Source organism: Sebastes fasciatus, chromosome 1 (genome assembly GCF_043250625.1).
Source record: "Sebastes fasciatus isolate fSebFas1 chromosome 1, fSebFas1.pri, whole genome shotgun sequence".
NCBI classification, from domain to species: domain Eukaryota; kingdom Metazoa; phylum Chordata; class Actinopteri; order Perciformes; family Sebastidae; genus Sebastes; species Sebastes fasciatus.
The window spans coordinates 33,797,746-33,816,056 of NC_133795.1; the positions used below are offsets into that span (position 1 = coordinate 33,797,746).

The 18,311-nt window shown below is 42.0% G+C and overlaps 1 protein-coding gene across 4 annotated transcripts in view; it reads left to right on the forward strand.

Moving 5' to 3' along the window:
- The window catches only part of LOC141773060 (voltage-dependent calcium channel subunit alpha-2/delta-2-like), a 174,815-nt gene that overhangs the window by 85,482 nt on the left and 71,022 nt on the right, over positions 1 to 18,311 (forward strand). For all 4 annotated transcript variants that reach the window (XM_074644714.1, XM_074644723.1, XM_074644729.1 and 1 more), the window contains exon 4: positions 4,872 to 4,931. In XM_074644714.1, the coding sequence (XP_074500815.1) occupies positions 4,872 to 4,931 (60 nt within the window). The remainder of the gene's footprint in view (positions 1 to 4,871; positions 4,932 to 18,311) is intronic.

Here is an 18,311-nt window from a genome sequence, read left to right on the forward strand (position 1 = left end):
AGATTTTTGGGTTGCTGGAAAAATGTAATAACTAATGCCTGACAATGACTGATATATTTGACTTCAGGACATCTCTGACTACATACATACTGGAAATCAAACATTTTATCAATTTATCAAATGTATCAATTTAGATATTTTCCAAAATTTAAAGTCCCTAGAGGTGTATGATTCAACATTTTCCCATGATCTAGCGTTAAAAAAGCAATAAATCGTAACATCAAGTCGCAATACTTGATAGTATTGAATTTGGAGATAGTTGAATCGCACTCTAAATGTGAATGTGAGTGTGAATAGTTGCCCTGTGATAGTCTGGTGACCTGTCCAGGGCGTACCCCGCCTTCGCCCAATGTCAGCTGGGATCGGCTCCAGCCCCCCCGCGACCCACGAATGAGATAAGCGGTTACATATAATGGATGGATGGATAAGTGAATCGTCCAAGCCCTACTAGGTAAACATGCCATTACTGATGCTTCTTCCTGATCCTCCATGTGTCACTAGATGTAGCTTCTAGTGATGCTGCGTCTGAATATTTAATTCAACAATGTGGGAAGGACCCTTAAGAAAGCTGTTCTATATTTAGACGTCTTTTTTCACAGAGCTTAGTGGCTTACCATTATGATTGTCACCGTCCACAGCAGCCAATCATTGTAAAAAATTACTGAGGGTCTTCCCTCGCCGCGTTAGTCTCTCCGAGAAGGTTAAGTGACCTCAGCAGAGTCATTTCACAGTCTTTTGGTCCCCAAGGTGACTTAAGCGTTCCCAGAAACCGAGCTGAGGGGGTCATTTGGAACATGTTGAGTACCTCGATTCAGGGGCTGCAATCACATGTACAGACCGTGTCGCGTTTTCTCGAGTGCCCTCTCACTCAAACACACACATTGTGGGGCTGCGTTGGAGTGTCCCTCCAGATCACACAGACAACAGCGCGGTGCGTCGAGTGCCCTTTAAGTTAATGCTCGGTGGAAGGGCCTAACTGGCTGCAGCAATCAGGCGGCCCGGTGTCGAGTTGGCACTCACCACCACAGCATGACGCTGTCCGTCCCCGGTGAGCTGTCATTCTCCCAGAAATAACATGACTTCGAGTGATTAAACTGCTCCCCTCTGGAACAGAGCAAACCGAACAGTTATGAATATTAAAGATCCTAATCGCCTCATGCTGAGCTTTTTGTTATTTTTTTTTTCTCCCCCTGCTGTCTTCTTGCACTGTGAGTTCACAGTCAGGGAGCACGCCTTTTCACCGTCAGGGTTCTTGGACAGCGGAGACATCACCAAGCTGCACAGCCTGCTGTTGGGCTGTTCGTACAATTACACTTATCACCTGCACCATTATGTACGCCGTTTGCATACACAGATAGACTCTATTGTGTGTTGTTTAAGGCTGTAGACCTTGTGGAGGCACTTCACATGCCACTATCCATTACAGAGTTGTGTTTATGGTTCCTGACCTTGCCTGAAGGCTCGCTGACAAATGGCCCAACATGTGATGCATTTCGTGTCAAGGTTACAATGGCAATAACATTAGAGGGCCGCGTTCACGTCGTCAGCTCGTCTGGTGTCTTTGTGGCCTGCGTGCTGTAGTGTTATTTGCTGTGTTGTGTGGGCCTGTACCGAGCTTATCTGTGCTGTACTGTGCTGATCTCACTATGCTCATCCAGTGCTCTAAGCTGCTTGGGCTCCAGCCACCAGCATAGATGATATATCCCTGCCCCCCTCCTTCCCACATCTCTCACTCTGATTCATTGGCTGTTTGTGTTGCCCATCCATCTGGGCCAACACAGAGGAAGGAAAGACACATGAAGACACATGGCTTTTTTGGAGCAGGGGGACTGCATTAAGCTGCTAGGGAAGAGATAGGGTCCTGGAGAAATGGTGGCCTAACAGAGGGAGAGGGAGGAAATATACCAAGGGAGAGGCAGCTGGAGAAACAGACCTGGAAAAAAAGATGTGTGGGCTACTCGGGGAGAGAAATGGATTTTCTAAAGGGACAAAGTAGAGATTCTTACTGACAGATTAAATGCTGAGAAAAAGACTGAGCCGAGGGGATGAAAGGGTAGCTAGATCAAAGATCATGACAGGGGGTTGATGGAGAAAAAAAAAAAGGGTGGAAAAAGTTCAAACAACTTATTTTTTATGTCCTCAAAACGAACTTTGCATATTAATAAAAAAACATATTACATATTCCAGCTGTTGTGACAGAGAGTGAAATCACATGGCTTTCATTTTCAGGCTAATCTCAGAGCTGGAAAATGCAGCAAGATTATTGTTCAGCTGCTCAGTGTTTACCCCTAATTGAAAAATGTAGTGTTGATAGTTTCACCAAGAGATTACCACCGTGGCGCTGCCCTTTAGGAAGACTGACCCTCTCTTACGAAGAAGCCACACAATCGCTGTCTTTTCCTAATAGGCTCTTTGGTGATCATTTCAATGGGCTAATTAGATCCTCGCTTCATTGTTCCAGTCGCCTATTGTCTCATTAGGAAATGAATGAAATGTTATCGTTGTTATTTAAGGCTTGTTCAGGTGATTAAAAGCACAATGCAAAAGCATAAAGACACATCCAGATTTTCACAAATTAGGTTAATGATATCACATCTCTTGAAACCAAAATGCTCCACTAACGTCCCCATACGACATCGACGAGGGCCTGGACTGATACTCTGGGCCCGGTGTGTGTGTGTGTGTGTGAAGAGGAGGTGGAGCACTATTGTGTCTGTGTGTGAGTGGGAGGGTCAGCTGAGATGAGGTGGGCGGGGCTCTTAATAGAAATAGGACAGCTTACACCATAATGAGAGTTTATGTCTTGTGTGTTTTTGGTAGATAAAAAGCCTCCCGTGGTAGGGGACCGGTTCCTTCAGTGTGGCTCCACAAATGAATGAGCTCATACTGTAGCAGGGGTCTAAATAGGGTGAGTAATTTCAGGGCCCCGGCCCCCGGGGACTTTACGGCTGATCACACTATTCTGGGACAGGAATAAGATCGCCCCCTAGAGGCTCGGGGAAACCTAGATACTGAGGCACAAGAGGGAAGGAGAGAGACGATGAGGCTTTACCATATTTGCCACTTGGATGATTTCCTATATGAGGAGCCTATGTACTTTAAGCTTCTTCAGAGATAAGACCAAGGTACATCATGGTAAATTATGTTAGACTACTAAAGCACATCTTTAAGACAACATCAGTGGGTTTGATACTATAGAATATTACATTTCATAGAAATGTAACTGCTGTAACAGAGATGTAACAGAGCATTGCTCTGACAATGAAAATAATCATTAGTTGCAGCCCTACTACAGTATGTAGATGGAGAACTTTAAGGCATATAATCAAACAATAAATATGTGTGTGTGTGTTAGGGCTGTTCCGAATACCAATTTTGGGGCTTCGAAGCTTCGGTGAGAAATATTCGAAGACATTCAAAGCATCGCGGAGCAGCGCAGCACTAGAGGCTGACATGTTCTTCTGTCTGTCCATCTCCATCACCCCCATTTCAGTGCCCGGGACCGACAACAAACAGCGACGTCCATCTGAGAATAACTAATAATAATTAATGTTGGCTATGAATAATTAATAATGTTGTGGGATTATTCCTTTATTTTAATGGGCTATTTGGCGATTTGTACATTATTATTACATACTAAAAAATTTTTTTTACAAACAAACCATTTGAATAGTGATTTGGAGGTCGTATACCATGGCAACGGTCGAAGCTTCGAAGCATTCGGGTCAACCTTAGTGTGTGTTTAATGCATTTAATGAGCACATTAAATATTCTATACAAGTTATGGTGTGCAGACGTTTCAGTTGCCAACATATAGTTAGATTTATTCATTGGGCCTTCTTTGGTTTTGATGTTCAGTTCCAGATTTATATATTTATTTAGGTATTTATTACTTAGACTTAGATATCAGTTAGTTTATAGTTATAGTTTATAGTTTGTAATATAGTCAAAGATTGTTGATATCTGACAGTGTCAAACTAATCAAGTAATCGACTTTTTCCTGCTCCAAACTATTATTTTATCGGCCTTTAAAAACCCACTATGGGTTGACCTCTATACATAGTCAATCAAACCATGTGTCTGGAACTATATTATGCGACTATGACACTTGACAACAGCTAAAGCCACTAATTTTGATTGACAGCGAACATTACCTTTCTAGCTAATATCTGCCTACAAGCATGGACAGATATCTTTCTGGCTCGTTGGCAAACAAACCAGGAGAATTTACACACTGCTTAAAAACTAACCTTCACATGTGAAGATTAGTCATTATGGATATGGACTGGTGTGGATCTACATCAGTACCACTGATAATACTGGTTTGTGCTTTGGCTTGTTACTAGCTTAACTTTGTTTACATTGTGTCTCATATTGCTGCCAGCTCAGCTGTCAGTCAGATAAATACACACATTTCCTCAATTTGATTCTATATTTATAATGATACCCTGATTTCCCTGAGTTTGTTTCTCAAGTGTTAATAAGTTCATTGTTTTTTAAAGACACTAATGCAGATACCTCCATTAGAACTTTCAAACCAAATCCAGTTTTGAGATACAACTTGCAGCTTCTAGAAGCATTTCTGTTTAGCTGGTTCACCTTGTGGCCGTGTACACGCAGTTTCTCATCAAGGCGTGTTGTGCCGTATTGTAGTTTGGACTGGTTCTTTAAGGAGAGCAGTGTTTTGGGGTTTAGCGCTCCTCTCAGCTTTTGCTGGGAACAAGGTCACAGTCACCATCGTCCCAACTGTTTGTCTGTCTCTCTCTCACACCTGCTCATACACACAAACACACACACACACAAACAAATCAATGTCCTATTGACTTCTGACACTCACACTGCTGTTTTTGTGTTTCCTTGTTTCCTTGTAGAAACTGGCCTGGGAAGCGGAACAGCTTCAGAAGGAGCATGAATGGCAAGACGGTGTGACGGTAAAGTAGGACACACGCTCCTCTCCCTCCTTCTCCGAGACCTCTTCTTTCTTTTTCCCCTTCTTCTTTTCCAGGCTATTTTACTTACTAACTCTTTAATGACAATGTGATCAGCATCACAGAGACAATGTGGTAATGAAGCCTAATTTTATACAAGTGAAAAAAAAACAATAACACACACAAACACAGTCCACATGTACGCAGGCACTCTGTAATTGCGTACTCTTGGGGTTGTTATGTTCATAGTGTTCAGTATTATCTAATAGCATTTTCTGTCCGTTTTATTTCACAGGCCACAGCAAGTTGAACAATGCATTCTCTTGCAGCTGACCTTTAAAACACAAGAGATCCGCTTTTGAAATCCAAAAAAAAAAAGAAAGGAGAAATGGTATTACTCTGGTCCGTGTGTTTGACTGTGTGTGTTCGTGAGCCTGCGTGCTCCACTGACTCTCAAATTTGCAAACACTCAAATGCCCCATGAACATGCATGCATACTGATGCACATGCACACACACATATCTAGATAGCCTCACCCGACAGATACACATGCACATTCCCTACTGTCATATCCTCTGTCTCCAGGGAGACGAGCTCGCTGTCATGGTACACTTCCCACAAATGGATTTTTAACCCAGCGCCTCCTGGGGGATATTTGAGAAAAGGCTTTAACTGATTTAAAACGAATAATTATGAGCCCTACTTCCCTGCAAAGTCCATTTTTATTCATGGTTGCTTACACTCTGAAGCTGTAGTCTTGGGGTGGCTGGGCTGCACCCCTCCCACCCCCTACCTGCTGGTCCGAGGGAGGGAGCTGCAGTGCGGCTGTCCCTTCATCTTAGGCCTGAGGGGGGTTGATGCCTGCCTCTCCCCGCCCGGCTCCGATGCACCTTGATCGGATGTGTAGCCATGCAGGCAGTGGAGCCGGGGTCACAGTGACCACACACAGCACACCTGTTCATAAGTAGCTGCATCTAATATGGCATCAATACCTCCTCGAGTGGAAAAGCCAGCATTCTCTTTAATCCAACCCGGCCGCACCAAAACCCCTCTCTTCTCCCTCTGTTTCTCCTCTTTCTCTTTTTCTCTTCTTGTCTCCGTCTCTCTTTCTGTCCACCGGCCTCATCCCCACCCTCACCCTCTGCACCCCCCTTCACATTCATATACCTTTTTCGTTATCTGTATGTGTCTCTAATCAGGCATGAAACAGTTGGAATATATCATATTGTTGCAAATACCGCAAAAGAATCCTAATGGTGCGCCTCTATTAATAATGTATTGGAGCTGATTTCATTTGCCTTTATAATTAGGCCAGGTAATGAATCTCAGCAGGGGCGACCGTGAAACCATTAAAAAAAAGAGGTGGAGGGGTGGGAGGGTTGGGAGGGGTGGGAGCGGTAGATATGCCACATCCTTGCACGAAGATTTTTCCTGTTTGTAGATTTTGCGCTTTCCTAATTTCTCTTTAGGTGAACACTCTGCTGACTGACACTCTAATTAGATTAGGGCTGCATGCTCTTTGGGCATATTAGGAGAAATGCACTGCATCTTAAACTAGCAGGTGGAGCAGTCTGTCAAATGAAGAGAAAAGGTATTTATGCATGAGTGACAGTGCGTTTTGATAGAATTTGTGAGTGTGGGTGTGTGGTTGGTTGGGGGGTGGGGTGTTGGAAAAACGTAATGTGGTTGTTTGTGTTTGCCGGCGAGCAGGTATTTATTTGCATGTGTTTATTAACGGCAGGTTCTGTACCTGGCCCAGCCCATCTGCTCGCCGCGCCAAACTGGTGACATCATAGAAACTCAATGATACGCCTGTTCCTCATAGCGGCTGCCATCGCAGCTGTTACCGTAGCAATGGGAAGACCTCACTCGTCCTCTCTGTCTCACACACACACATTCAAGCCTTTTCCCGGCCCTAACTGCAGAGCCAGTTTTCTGACCATCCCGACTGCTTGACATTATGGATGTCAAAATGTTGATCGTAACAACTGTTGTGATGGTCGTTCGGGGTTTTAAATCCATTGGAATGAAATGGTGTGTGAAATAGACATTAAAGTGTTGGATTGCTGCTGATTTCTCAAGGTCAGGAGCACATCCCTCTGTGACACTCCACTATTGTGTTGGCAACAGAGTCATCCCAAGGTGACACAGTCATTTCAGTGCTGCTTTGCAATTCTCATAGGAAGGAGGGAGAACCAGCAACTTCAGAGCCAAATATCAAAACTCTTCTCTGTTTGGTGAACTGAAAATTGGCAGCAGAGTACTATGAAACCTTTCCGGAAAGCATTAGCACATCACTCATCTCTAATTTTTCTATTTCATTATGATGTTATGAAACGATCCTGGGTCCTACAGCTTTGACCTGGAAGCTGAATGCGAATAACGTTTTAGTTCGATTTAAATGTTGCTTTTCCATAGAAGAAGCCAAAGTGCAACAACACACATCTACAGTAAGAAGGTCGATACTCAGATTTAAATATTTCAGAGAAACACTTTTAACTTGTAGACATTTTAAACACAATAATAAAATGAACACAGTCAGCCAGCCAAAAGAATTGATATAAATCACAGCTGAAGTCTTAGTTGGCTAATATTCATAAGAATTCTTTGACTAATCAATTAGTTGTTTGAAGCTGAAAAAATCAATCAAATGATGATTGTGTTATTGTCCATTTAGAGATTGAATGCACTCATGCAGAATGGTCTCTTAAAATCTCGGGCTTATTAAAGAGCAAAGCATATTTGTGGATATTACGCCGATGCCAGAAATGTGGCAATCATTTTCAGGTAATGAATATTGATTTATGTTTTATTATTCTTATAAAAGACCATAAAAATGGCTGAAAGTCAACAAAAGAAATGATATTGAACCAAGGCCTTAAGGACTGATGACCTATCAACGTGGAGAGTAGAGACTTGGTACAGTAGGTCTAATAATGAAACACCGGCCTTGTAAAAATATTACTTGGTCGAAATAAACCCTTAATTCACAGAGTTAGATGTGAAAATATGCCGGCTCTCGCTATCTCTCTCTCTCTCTCCATTAAATTAGCTAAATAAAATGACAAACATCGGCCAAAAAATTGCCCCCCCCCCCCAAAAAAAACCAACTGGGGATGTACTTAGCCAATTGCCGATAGCCAATATATTCGTCCAAGCGCCCAACCCTATTTATCACTTTAAGTACTGAAGTCAAAGTTCTGTCATTCTTTGACAACCAAATTCTCAGATAAGTTAAATGACGTTATCTTTGTGGATATCACTTTTATTTAATTGTATTAATCATTAATGTTGGTGCATATTCATGATGAGGCTGACTACTTATGCTAGGTTTGGTGGGAGAGACGATGTGGGAAGAAATAGCACCAGATTGGGTTTGTGCACCATATGCCACCTGTGCTATTACCTTCTGGAACCAGCTTATTGTGTATGGCAGCTTGCCATACACAATATATTATGACATTTTAATATATTATGACACATTAGTATTTTGACCAGCTAAAATATAATTTGATATATCTGAATTAAATGTTTATAATAGTCAGAATCGCAGATATCTCCTATCATTTGACAAAATGGCTTCTTTACGTCTGTAATGTTATTATTGATCCCATATCTTAAAACTACTTCTGACCAATAAAAATATATTTGGAGATATCTTGGTCCGACTGATCACAATGTAATTATGACTCAATAATGCATTCGCAGTTGAGGAGTTTTACAGTTTTCTGTCCAAACCTAGAAAGAAAGATAAAAACTGAAATATCATAGATGCTTCTTTTATGTCTCTGCATGCCGTTTGAATGTATGATAAATGGTGAGCTTGGCCTAGTTTAGCTCAGGTCATGCATGTGTGTGGGTTCAGTGACAATGACTAATGCTGAGGGTTTAATACTTTGTAATGGTTAGCCTACGGTTAACACAAGGACAGTACAAACAATACCCTCACGATTACATAACCATCTGAAATACTCCTCCCTCTGTGGGAGCATGTACTGTATTCAACAATTCTATTACGCTTTAAACTACGTTCAAAATAGTTTGATTAGTGATATTAGTCAGCAATATGTGAGCTTACAAAGTTTATTTTAGTTTGAATAAGCATCCATCTTTGGAAAACTTTAAAGGAGCAATATGTAGCACTGACAGCTAGCGTTTTAAAATGGGTACAGCAGTCCAAAGTCAAAACACTCGAGCGGTGGCCCGTCCGCTCCTCCGGTGTGACTGATAGCAGTTAATAGGGGTGGAACGGTTTGTGAATTTGACCCGAACCGTTCGGTTCACAACGTTCGATTCGGTCCGCGACATCCTTTTGGTTCGCCGTTACCCAAACAGCTGTTTATGTCTACTATTCGCACGCGCAGAACAGAAACTCAGGAGAGTGAGTTTTACCCGGAAAGTTTTGGCAGCGCACCAGGAATGTTAGCAGCGCTGTAGCGCCCAGTAGCTCATGATAGTCGAGTTAAACTGACAACGATTTGGTCAAACTGCACGCCGACACTGTTCAATTGAAGTCGGGTTTATACGTGGACACTTACGATGGCATCACCTGAATGAGTCGATTAGCGGAGCAAAACAAAAGCAGACTGGACGGAGAGTCTGTTCCCCCACAGCATTCAGGCAGCCTCCCACTGCAGATTCACACCGTGCCAAAGTAATATCTAATGCTAGAAGAGTGTTTATCGCTGCATATACGACCACACTCCATCGTAAACTATACAGAATTAAAGCACTTTAGCAAACTAGCATAAGCAGCAGTTGAGGATTTACCAAAAGCCTTAAGATGGAACATTAGACACATTTGTGATTTTATTTTTGTAAAAAAAAAAATCTCATTGACAATATGTCAGTATTTGAGTGCCTTAACCGCTATAGTACGAATTATGACCAATGAGCTACTGTTGAATGAGTGGCAGATAAAAAGCTACGTTTTTTAGCAGTTCTGGTTGAGCTTATGCTTCAATGTTTATAATTTCATCATATTTATATGAAAATAACAAAGCTGCATTTTTTTGTTTGCTCTAATTACTGTAGAAGACCTACCTTTCAATTAATATTTGTCAATGAAGAAGCGTTTATGTTGCTTATGGAAGCCATACTTTTGATAAAGCAAACATTTGTTAACTTATTTTTGCCAAATAAATGAAAAGCATGTTGAAATCAGAACATGACCTCCTCGCTGTAACATAAATGAACCGAACCGAACCGAAAACCGTGACCCCAAAACCGTGATATGAACCGAACCGTGAATTCTGTGAACCTAGCAGTTAGCGTGTATTAGCATCACGCCGTTAGCCTCTGGCCAGCAGCAGTAGTGATAATGTTTGCTCTGTATCAGGCAACTGTTTGCTAATGTTAGTCATATAAACGTATTAATGTGTTCAGAATGTGTTCACAACTTGTTTCTGTCAGTTATTGTGGGTTTAAAGATGTATTTTCCTATCTTTGCGCGGAGTTGCCATTGATCCTATAAACATTCAGTGATTAAGCTAAAGTTGGATCATCTCACCTTTCAACATAATAAGCATCCGAACTGCACAGAGATATAAAAATGGCATCAACTAGTTTTTTGTTTTTTTTAAATCTTTGTGAAATTATTCCAAAACCAAACTATCCTGCTAATTAACTAATTGGAAAATTGGCTCCGGTTAGCATCATTTTCAAACTACTAATATGATAACAGCTACATTATCATCAGTCGGCTGTTCAGCCACTCATCTCCCATCATATAGTGGCGCCAGATGATGACCACTGTCGCTTAGCTGAAGGAGGGTCGACACGAAATGCAACACGTTGGAACAGAGACACAAGATTGGATGAAAGAAAGGACCCCGAGATTGTGGAGATTGGAGGAAGACATGTACTCTCCATCAGATTGCGATGTGGCAGCTGCTGTACGTTTGAAATGCATTAGTGCTAATAGCGGTGCCATTAGGGGAGAGAGAGGCACTCTGTTGATGGGTTGCCATGATGAAACCAGGGAGAGGGTGGTGACAAAGAGAGGCACGGAGGGAGAGAGAGGTGCAAGTGAGGAAGCAAGTGAGTGAGGGAAGAAGGTATAAGAGACGGAGAAAACAGGAAACAGAGATGGAGCCATCTTCCAGGCCATTTACCGCAATCATCACTCTCTAATCAATCAAGCCTTTCATCATAGGACAACACAATCTCTCCTTTTCTTTCTCTTCCTCTCCCTCTGCCTCTTTCTCTCCTCATCTCCACTCAGCCACCCACTCTCATACATAACAGTGGTATTCATGTGACCTCTTTCTTGCTCTTCAAACATGTATGTTCATTGGTACCTACAATAATAGTCATACAATTCATAGCCTACAGTGTTCTTCCCCCTATGCTAATAGCCTGCGCTTTTCTCAGTCATACTTTGCCAATGTTTTTAATTAGATACTGTAAATTCTTCAGTGGCTATCAACGGTAGCTACATTTAGCCAGTATTCCAGCCACGTTTACTGTCTTAAAGTCACAATAGGTCCCCTCAGAGGTGTAACATGACCTTAAGTGCGAGGCGCACTAGCCAGAGTTGCAAGGGTTTGTTCACTTGACCAACTTCGGCTCCTTTCATAATGCCTCTATTTGAGATAATTGGCCCTTCAGAGGAAATGAGTGAGAATCATTGTGGCGACTCTCAGCCCAGCCCTCGAAGCTACCAGCTCCATTAGCCACAGAATACATTAGTCTTATGAGGGCTGCCTTTGACAGATTCAAATTCAGATTCTGGTAAAATAGACAGAAATGAAGGGACGCCTCACTCTGGCTTTGTTTCACCGCGCTCTACTCTCATTTTTTTTAATGTCATTTCTCCTCCTTTTTTTGTCTTTTGGAAACATTGCCAAACCCTTGTTTTCATCTCTCACTGGATTAACTAAAACAGGCAGCAATTGACCATTCATCCAAGCACATGCATTTCAGTGTTTGCTAGCAAATCTTTTCCTGCTGAATTGTGACATTTTTCCTTCCCCCTACTGTCATTAGTTGAGCTGAACCAACAGGATGGATAATAATTAGCATGTAGTGGTGTTTTATCTGCAAGTGATTCATATCAGTTTTCTTACTATCATGTTGTGCTCATTTTGCCTGTTCTGTATTTCCTGAACTGCATATCTGTCCCTCGTTTTTAAAGCCAGATGCAGACCTTCTAAATAACAAAATTGATTTTGCCAACCATCTACTGTCAGCACCACAACAACCGAAACTCAAAAGGATCTCCATAGCCGAGGCCCGAGAGGCGGAGGTTGGAATATAGCTACGTGTGTGAACCCTTTTTTTTAAATGCACCGTGCTTATTTCAAACACGGATAAGCATAGCCACACGGTATAATCGCAAATAAACTGCATCTATTTTCATTGTGAGCATTTTTTTTTTTTTATTCCTTATGGTGGCGCTGAGACAGAGCGCTCGCAGCCTGCCGAGCACGTAATGGAACTCATAAACAGTGTTATCACTGAATCCTGAGCCATGGAGCGGACTTCCATCTGCTCGCCACTGGAAGGGAAAGAAATGAGGAGGGGCAATGTGGAGAGAAATTCCTACAGTATGCAATTTAGCAGTCTCCTCCCGATCAAATGTATCTGATGGTGTGGATGCCTCGGTAGAAACTGGACCGAGCTTTTACTTATACTCGATACGGAGATGCATCTGTAATGGACGCACAAAAAAGAAAGCTCAGTGTGTGTCTGTGTGGATCAAGCATCATTTGATCAATTGATCAATTAGTATTATGTCAATACAGGACTTAACTGCAGCTTCTCCCTCTTCCTGAGCTCTCCTGTCGTCACTTTCTATCAACCGCTGCTCTGCTCACAGCTCTGATCAGGCGTCTGGTTGCTGTGGTGACCCAACAGTTTGGTAATTTCAGCTTCTTGATTGCAGACCACTGTAATTTGCGTAAGTGGTGCTCTCCAAGGTAGAAATGTCCTTTTCTCCAACTCTTTTTCTCTCCACCGCCCCTTTCTGTTTCTCCACATCTCGCCCCTAATGTTCCTCTGCTGCTTCAAGAGAGACCTCTTGAAAACTCGTGCTGTTCTACACTCGAGGAAGGGGGACATTGGCGAAGTCTAAAATGACTCGGAATGGAAGAAGCACTGAAGTACTGGAACAGGTAATGAGAAACGCTGTAAGCCTCGGTCAGTCGCAGCGTGGCCAACTGTGATGCAGCGTGCTAGCCAGGAGGGAGGGTTGAGAGAGTGGCCTCCATGTCTAAATCCCACTGATCGATCCCCCCTGCCTCACGGGAGACGGCAATCAATAGTCAGAGAAAATCCAGCGAGCCTTGATTTTCCCATTTCAACACATAGCCAACACCCATGAAATGTTATTTTTAAGGCCCTTCTGGTCAAAGCAGAAGGGAAAATGGACTGTTTGGTTTATTTCTGTATGTCAATATGTTCTCTTTTCTAATGTAGACTTTTTTTATAGCTTTAGTCATTAAATGATACATAGATTTTTTTATTGCCAGAAAATGACTCAACATCAAACATTTGTTTTAGCCATTTTATGGCCATTTTTTTTTTTTTATCAGAGTTGACATTAGATATGACAGGAAATGAGGGGATAGAGATGGCATGAGAACAATAATAGCAGTGGTTCCCAGCTTGAGCGGGGATGCTGTGGTTCATGGCCTGTCCCTTATATATACTGTATATAATTGTTATGCACCGTGATAACAATTATAATCCAGACCGAAATATGTATAAAATAAATTAATTACTTTTAAAAAATTGCTGGTTCCAGCTTATAAAATGTGACCATTTGTTGCCTTTCTACTATTGTGAGTTGAATATTTTTGGGTTATAGACAGCTGGTTGGACAAAAAAAGCAATTTGGGGACGTCATGTTGTGCTCTGGTGATGGGCTTTTTTCACTATTGTCAGACATTTAAAGGCCCGGACACACCAAGCCGACGGTCAATCAGCTTAAAGGAATCAGTGCACGAGAAGAGAAACGGAGAATTGAGAAAAGCAAGGAAACCAGTAAAGTCAAGAGGAAAAACACTGAAGGCTCTTCTCATTTTTCATCTTCATCTCATCTGATCATTTCAATACACAGGTATTTTCACAACGACATGGCCATCTGGAATGAAGCTAAGTGGTGAGTGAGAGTAGTGTGAAAATGGTCGGCAAATGCCGCTTTGTTTCATGTACGTATCATAACAACGGCTTGTATATTCGCCGTCCTCGGTATTCTGGTTTCCCTTTTTGAATGACGAATACAGACTACCGCGACATGCTGGTAGGGAGAGTTATTCCCTCTCACGCAGACGTAGAACGTACGAATGCGGGGTACACCCTGGACAGGTCGCAAGACTATCACAGGGCTGACAAACAGACAACCATTCACGCCCACATTCACACCTACAGGCAATTTAGAGTAAAAAAACTCTAAGAAACTCTACTTCTAGAAAACCCAACCTAACACAGGGAGAACATGCACACTTCACTCAGAAAGGCCCCGAGCCGGATTCGAACCTGCGACCCTCTCGCTGAGGCGACAGTGCTGACCACTGCACCACCGTGCCACTCTAGAAAAAACATTTATATTTTATTTCCAAGGCTTCACTGTGCTCCAGTCTACCAAGGTGTTCCAGGAAAGCGATGCGTGTGAGCGGGCAGGTTGTCATTTTGTGCGTGATGACCTGCCTGCCTTCTCTGGTTATAGTGTTTGCTCGGTGTATTCTGTCCCTGCTGTCCTTGGTGCCTGTCTGCAGATATCTTAAAGCAGGCTTCCCTTTGTCATTTGAATGTTCAAATCATTGTGAGGGACAGCAAGGCATCTGATGGAAATGATTATGGGGTCGAAAATAACAGGTTTCCTTTGGTCGGCGCTGATTGTTGATTGGCCACTCTCAGTCAGCCTGTGAAGAGGGGGTGGGTGACTTTTCAGGACTCTATGGACTAGCAGTGGTAAAATGGCTGAAAAACAGCAGTGAAATGAAAAGCTGTATTCAACCTTCGAGGAAAATGGAACCTGGAAACATTTCACACATGTAAGTGGAGCTCCAGTGTCATACCAGGGCCGCAGTGGGATTGGACGGGGACGTCCAAACCGAGCACCGGTTTGTTTGTGATTGGTCACCCCGGCTACAGATGCCGTAAAAAATGTTCGACGTAGATAATTGCATTTGCGTTATCAAATCCCTCTGGAATCCAATGATAGTGTTAATATTGCCATGGCCTGTTTATCTTATTTGTCTTTATTTGGTGTTACGGCACCTCTTTGCTGCTTCCCCCTCCGATGATCAGATTGGGGGCTTGTTTGGGAGGTGTTGGCATGCGTGTGTCATGTTGGATAGGCTTTTTATCTGGCACTGTGTCCGTGCAGTGTGGTGATGCTATCAGCGTTAAAACCTGCTCCTCAATGGAGCCCTGTCAGCCAACAATGGAGAGCAGCATTACCCAGAGTGCAGCAGGACAAAGCCCTCTTTCGTTATCGCAGGATTGGAATATTCAGACAGATTTAACTGCTTTTACCAAGGGGGAAGTGTCAGGCTCTGAAAGAAAGAGAGAGAGAGAGAGAGAAAAAGAGAGGGAGCGAGGAAAAGAGGAGAAAAATGGGATTCTGTGACCTGCAGGATGTTTACAAAGAGAGATTTATAGAGCAGAAATTGCAGATTCATGGGTGAAATTGGGGGCATGAAATGTAACTGTGTAACCTTCATATTTCTTTAAATTGTGTAGTCTTAATTTCACAATCATCTCAACTTCTCTCTTCCTCAATTGTTCTCCCTCTTCCTCACTCCCTCTTCTATCTCCTGGGTTGCTGCCCATCTTTGTGAGGGTCTTTTGAAGTGAGCGTGCAGTTAGAGGAGGCATGGCGCTCTGTCTGAAGAGGAGCAAGACATTGATGAGATGTGCATGGAGAATGTCATTTACTTTGCTGAATTTGCACTGTGTATTGGAGCTTTAATCTGGGGGCACATTTGTTTATTGGCATACAAATGAACATCTGCATGGAGCTATGCTTGGACGCCGTGGTCTCAGCAGCTCCCTAATCGCTTAAAAGCCCGGAGATGCGGAGCATGCCAATGAGAGAGCGAGAGAGAGAGAGAGAGAGTGGGAGAGAGAGAGAGAGAGAGAGAGAGAGAAGAGAGAGAGAGAGGGAGGCAGCCGCGCCCAAAGCCTCCGTCATGCACTCCTTTATCTGAGTTTCACTCCAGCTCAATAGCTCTCTCCTTCTCTCTGTCTTCCAGGCGAACAGTTTAATTTCCAGTTTGCAGGTTGACTCTTTATTGACTTGACATTATGAAGAGGCATTATGGTAACCTTCAGTGGTTAACTTTAAATATAGAAAAAAAAATCAATTGCAACAAGTTATATTTAAAGATGCCCTTGTATTATAAATAAAGATGACATTTTATTTATTTAAAAGTTGCTTGTAATTCTGTTATTTTTTTTGGCTATTATATTGTTCTTATTCTTTTTTTTATTTCATCATTGTGGCCAGAAGAGTTTACCTGAACAATGATGAGATAATGGAGATGATGACGATACAATAGTTTTAATGGACAGATTTAGGTCTTTAGTAGATCAGCAGTTGCATTGTAAATGTTATAATGTTCAGTGTTTGTTGAACTTATATGCTCGTCTTAGGGACTGTAGTTTGTGGTGCTGTTGAATTGTATCACATTTTAGTGAGAGAGTTTTCTAGTATTTTGTCTTAACTATTAATATTAATTAGGGTATTCTCATTCAACGATTCGTATGATATCTTACAAAAAGTTATTCCACCTTTTTGTTTTCCTTCGAATGTCCAGCACCACGTGTCAATTACCGCTCGTTACATGCATACGGTCACAGGAAAAAACTTGATTAGGTTTAGGCAACAAAAATATTTATTTAGGTTTAGGCAACAAAACTACTTAGTTAAGTTAAGGCAATAAAACTATTTGTTTAGGTGTGGGCAATACAACTACGTAGTTAGGATCAGGCAGTAAAACTATGTATTTAGGTTTAGGCAACAAAACTACTAAGTTAATTTTAGGCAACAAAACTACATAGTTAGCTTTAAGCAACAAAACTGCTTAGTTATTTGAGGCAACAAAACTACTTAGTTAGGTTTAGGCAACAAAACTATTTATTTAGTTTTAGGCAACAGAACTACTTAGTTACTCTCAACTCCCAGTATAATGCTGTGCAACTCAGCAGCACCACAAAGAAGAGCCAACAAGATGACCATAACGTTCAAAACAGTTGAAAAAAGCTGAACAATATCACCTTCATGAAGAAAGGATTCATTACAGGGCGGTTGTATTAGACTGCATTCGTTTTAGCTAGGTGTGCCTAATAAACTGCCATCTGGGTAGATATTGGACTGCTGTCTGGAGAGCAACACAGTAAAAGATTATCTTTAAACTCCATTTAAACCTGATAGCTGCTAGATACCCCATTAAGTACAATTTAGGTACAAGTAAAAATCATTTTTATCCCCATACTGTATTTTTTTCCCACATTGCTGTGAATAAGCAATAAGCCTGTGCCTAGTAAAGGAGAGGATTTAACATCCTGTGAATCAAAAACTCCACCAAAGAACAAGGATTCATATTTTATTCACAGGCACCCCTGCAATTCAAGATCAAAGTGGTTAAAGGGCTTTCAGATCTCTGACAAATTTCTACACGTCTTTGATTAATTTACCTCAGTTTGAAAATCATATTTCATGAGCTCACGTTTCACTTGTGCAAACCTGTGGGCCATATAAACTAAAGGAAATGAGCTGAACTGATTAGTTTCTGATGGCGTATCGTGATTTCATCTCGACGTCTCTCCTTTTAGCGCGAACGCCCTTGTGTATATATTTCCTTTACATTTCATTTTCCAGATCAAATTGGATGTCAGTCATTTCTTACTTAACGTACATAAATTGTAATGTGCCTGTGTGTCGTGTGTGTGTGTGCACCGGAGTCAAAGTGTACGAGTATGTGCTGAGCCTGGAGGATTGCATTCCCCCCTCTTACTGGAGAGGTCTCACCAGCTCATATGGCCGAGTGTTTATCTAGTTCGAATGTCTTTGAGTTTCATACCGTTTGACATGTGGAGATGGGATATAAGGAAGCTGTGGAAATAGAAAGACAGAGGGAGAGATAGGTAGAGACATGAGGAGAGATTGGAGTGGGGGAGATAAGAAAAGGGGTTAGAACGTATAGCTCCATAACAGGTTTGCTTCAAACTTTACGTAAGCGGTTCTTCTCTGCAGCCAAATCCCATTGTTTAGCTTTTCCTGCTTTATTCTGGTTGCATTTTCACACTAAGTGAGCTGTGTGTGTGTGTGTGTGTGTGTGTCGGTGTGTACCTTATGGGCTGATGTGCGTGGGTTAATGAAGAGCAGTAAATGAAATCCTTTATTGTGTTTGATATAATGTCAGCTTCCATTAG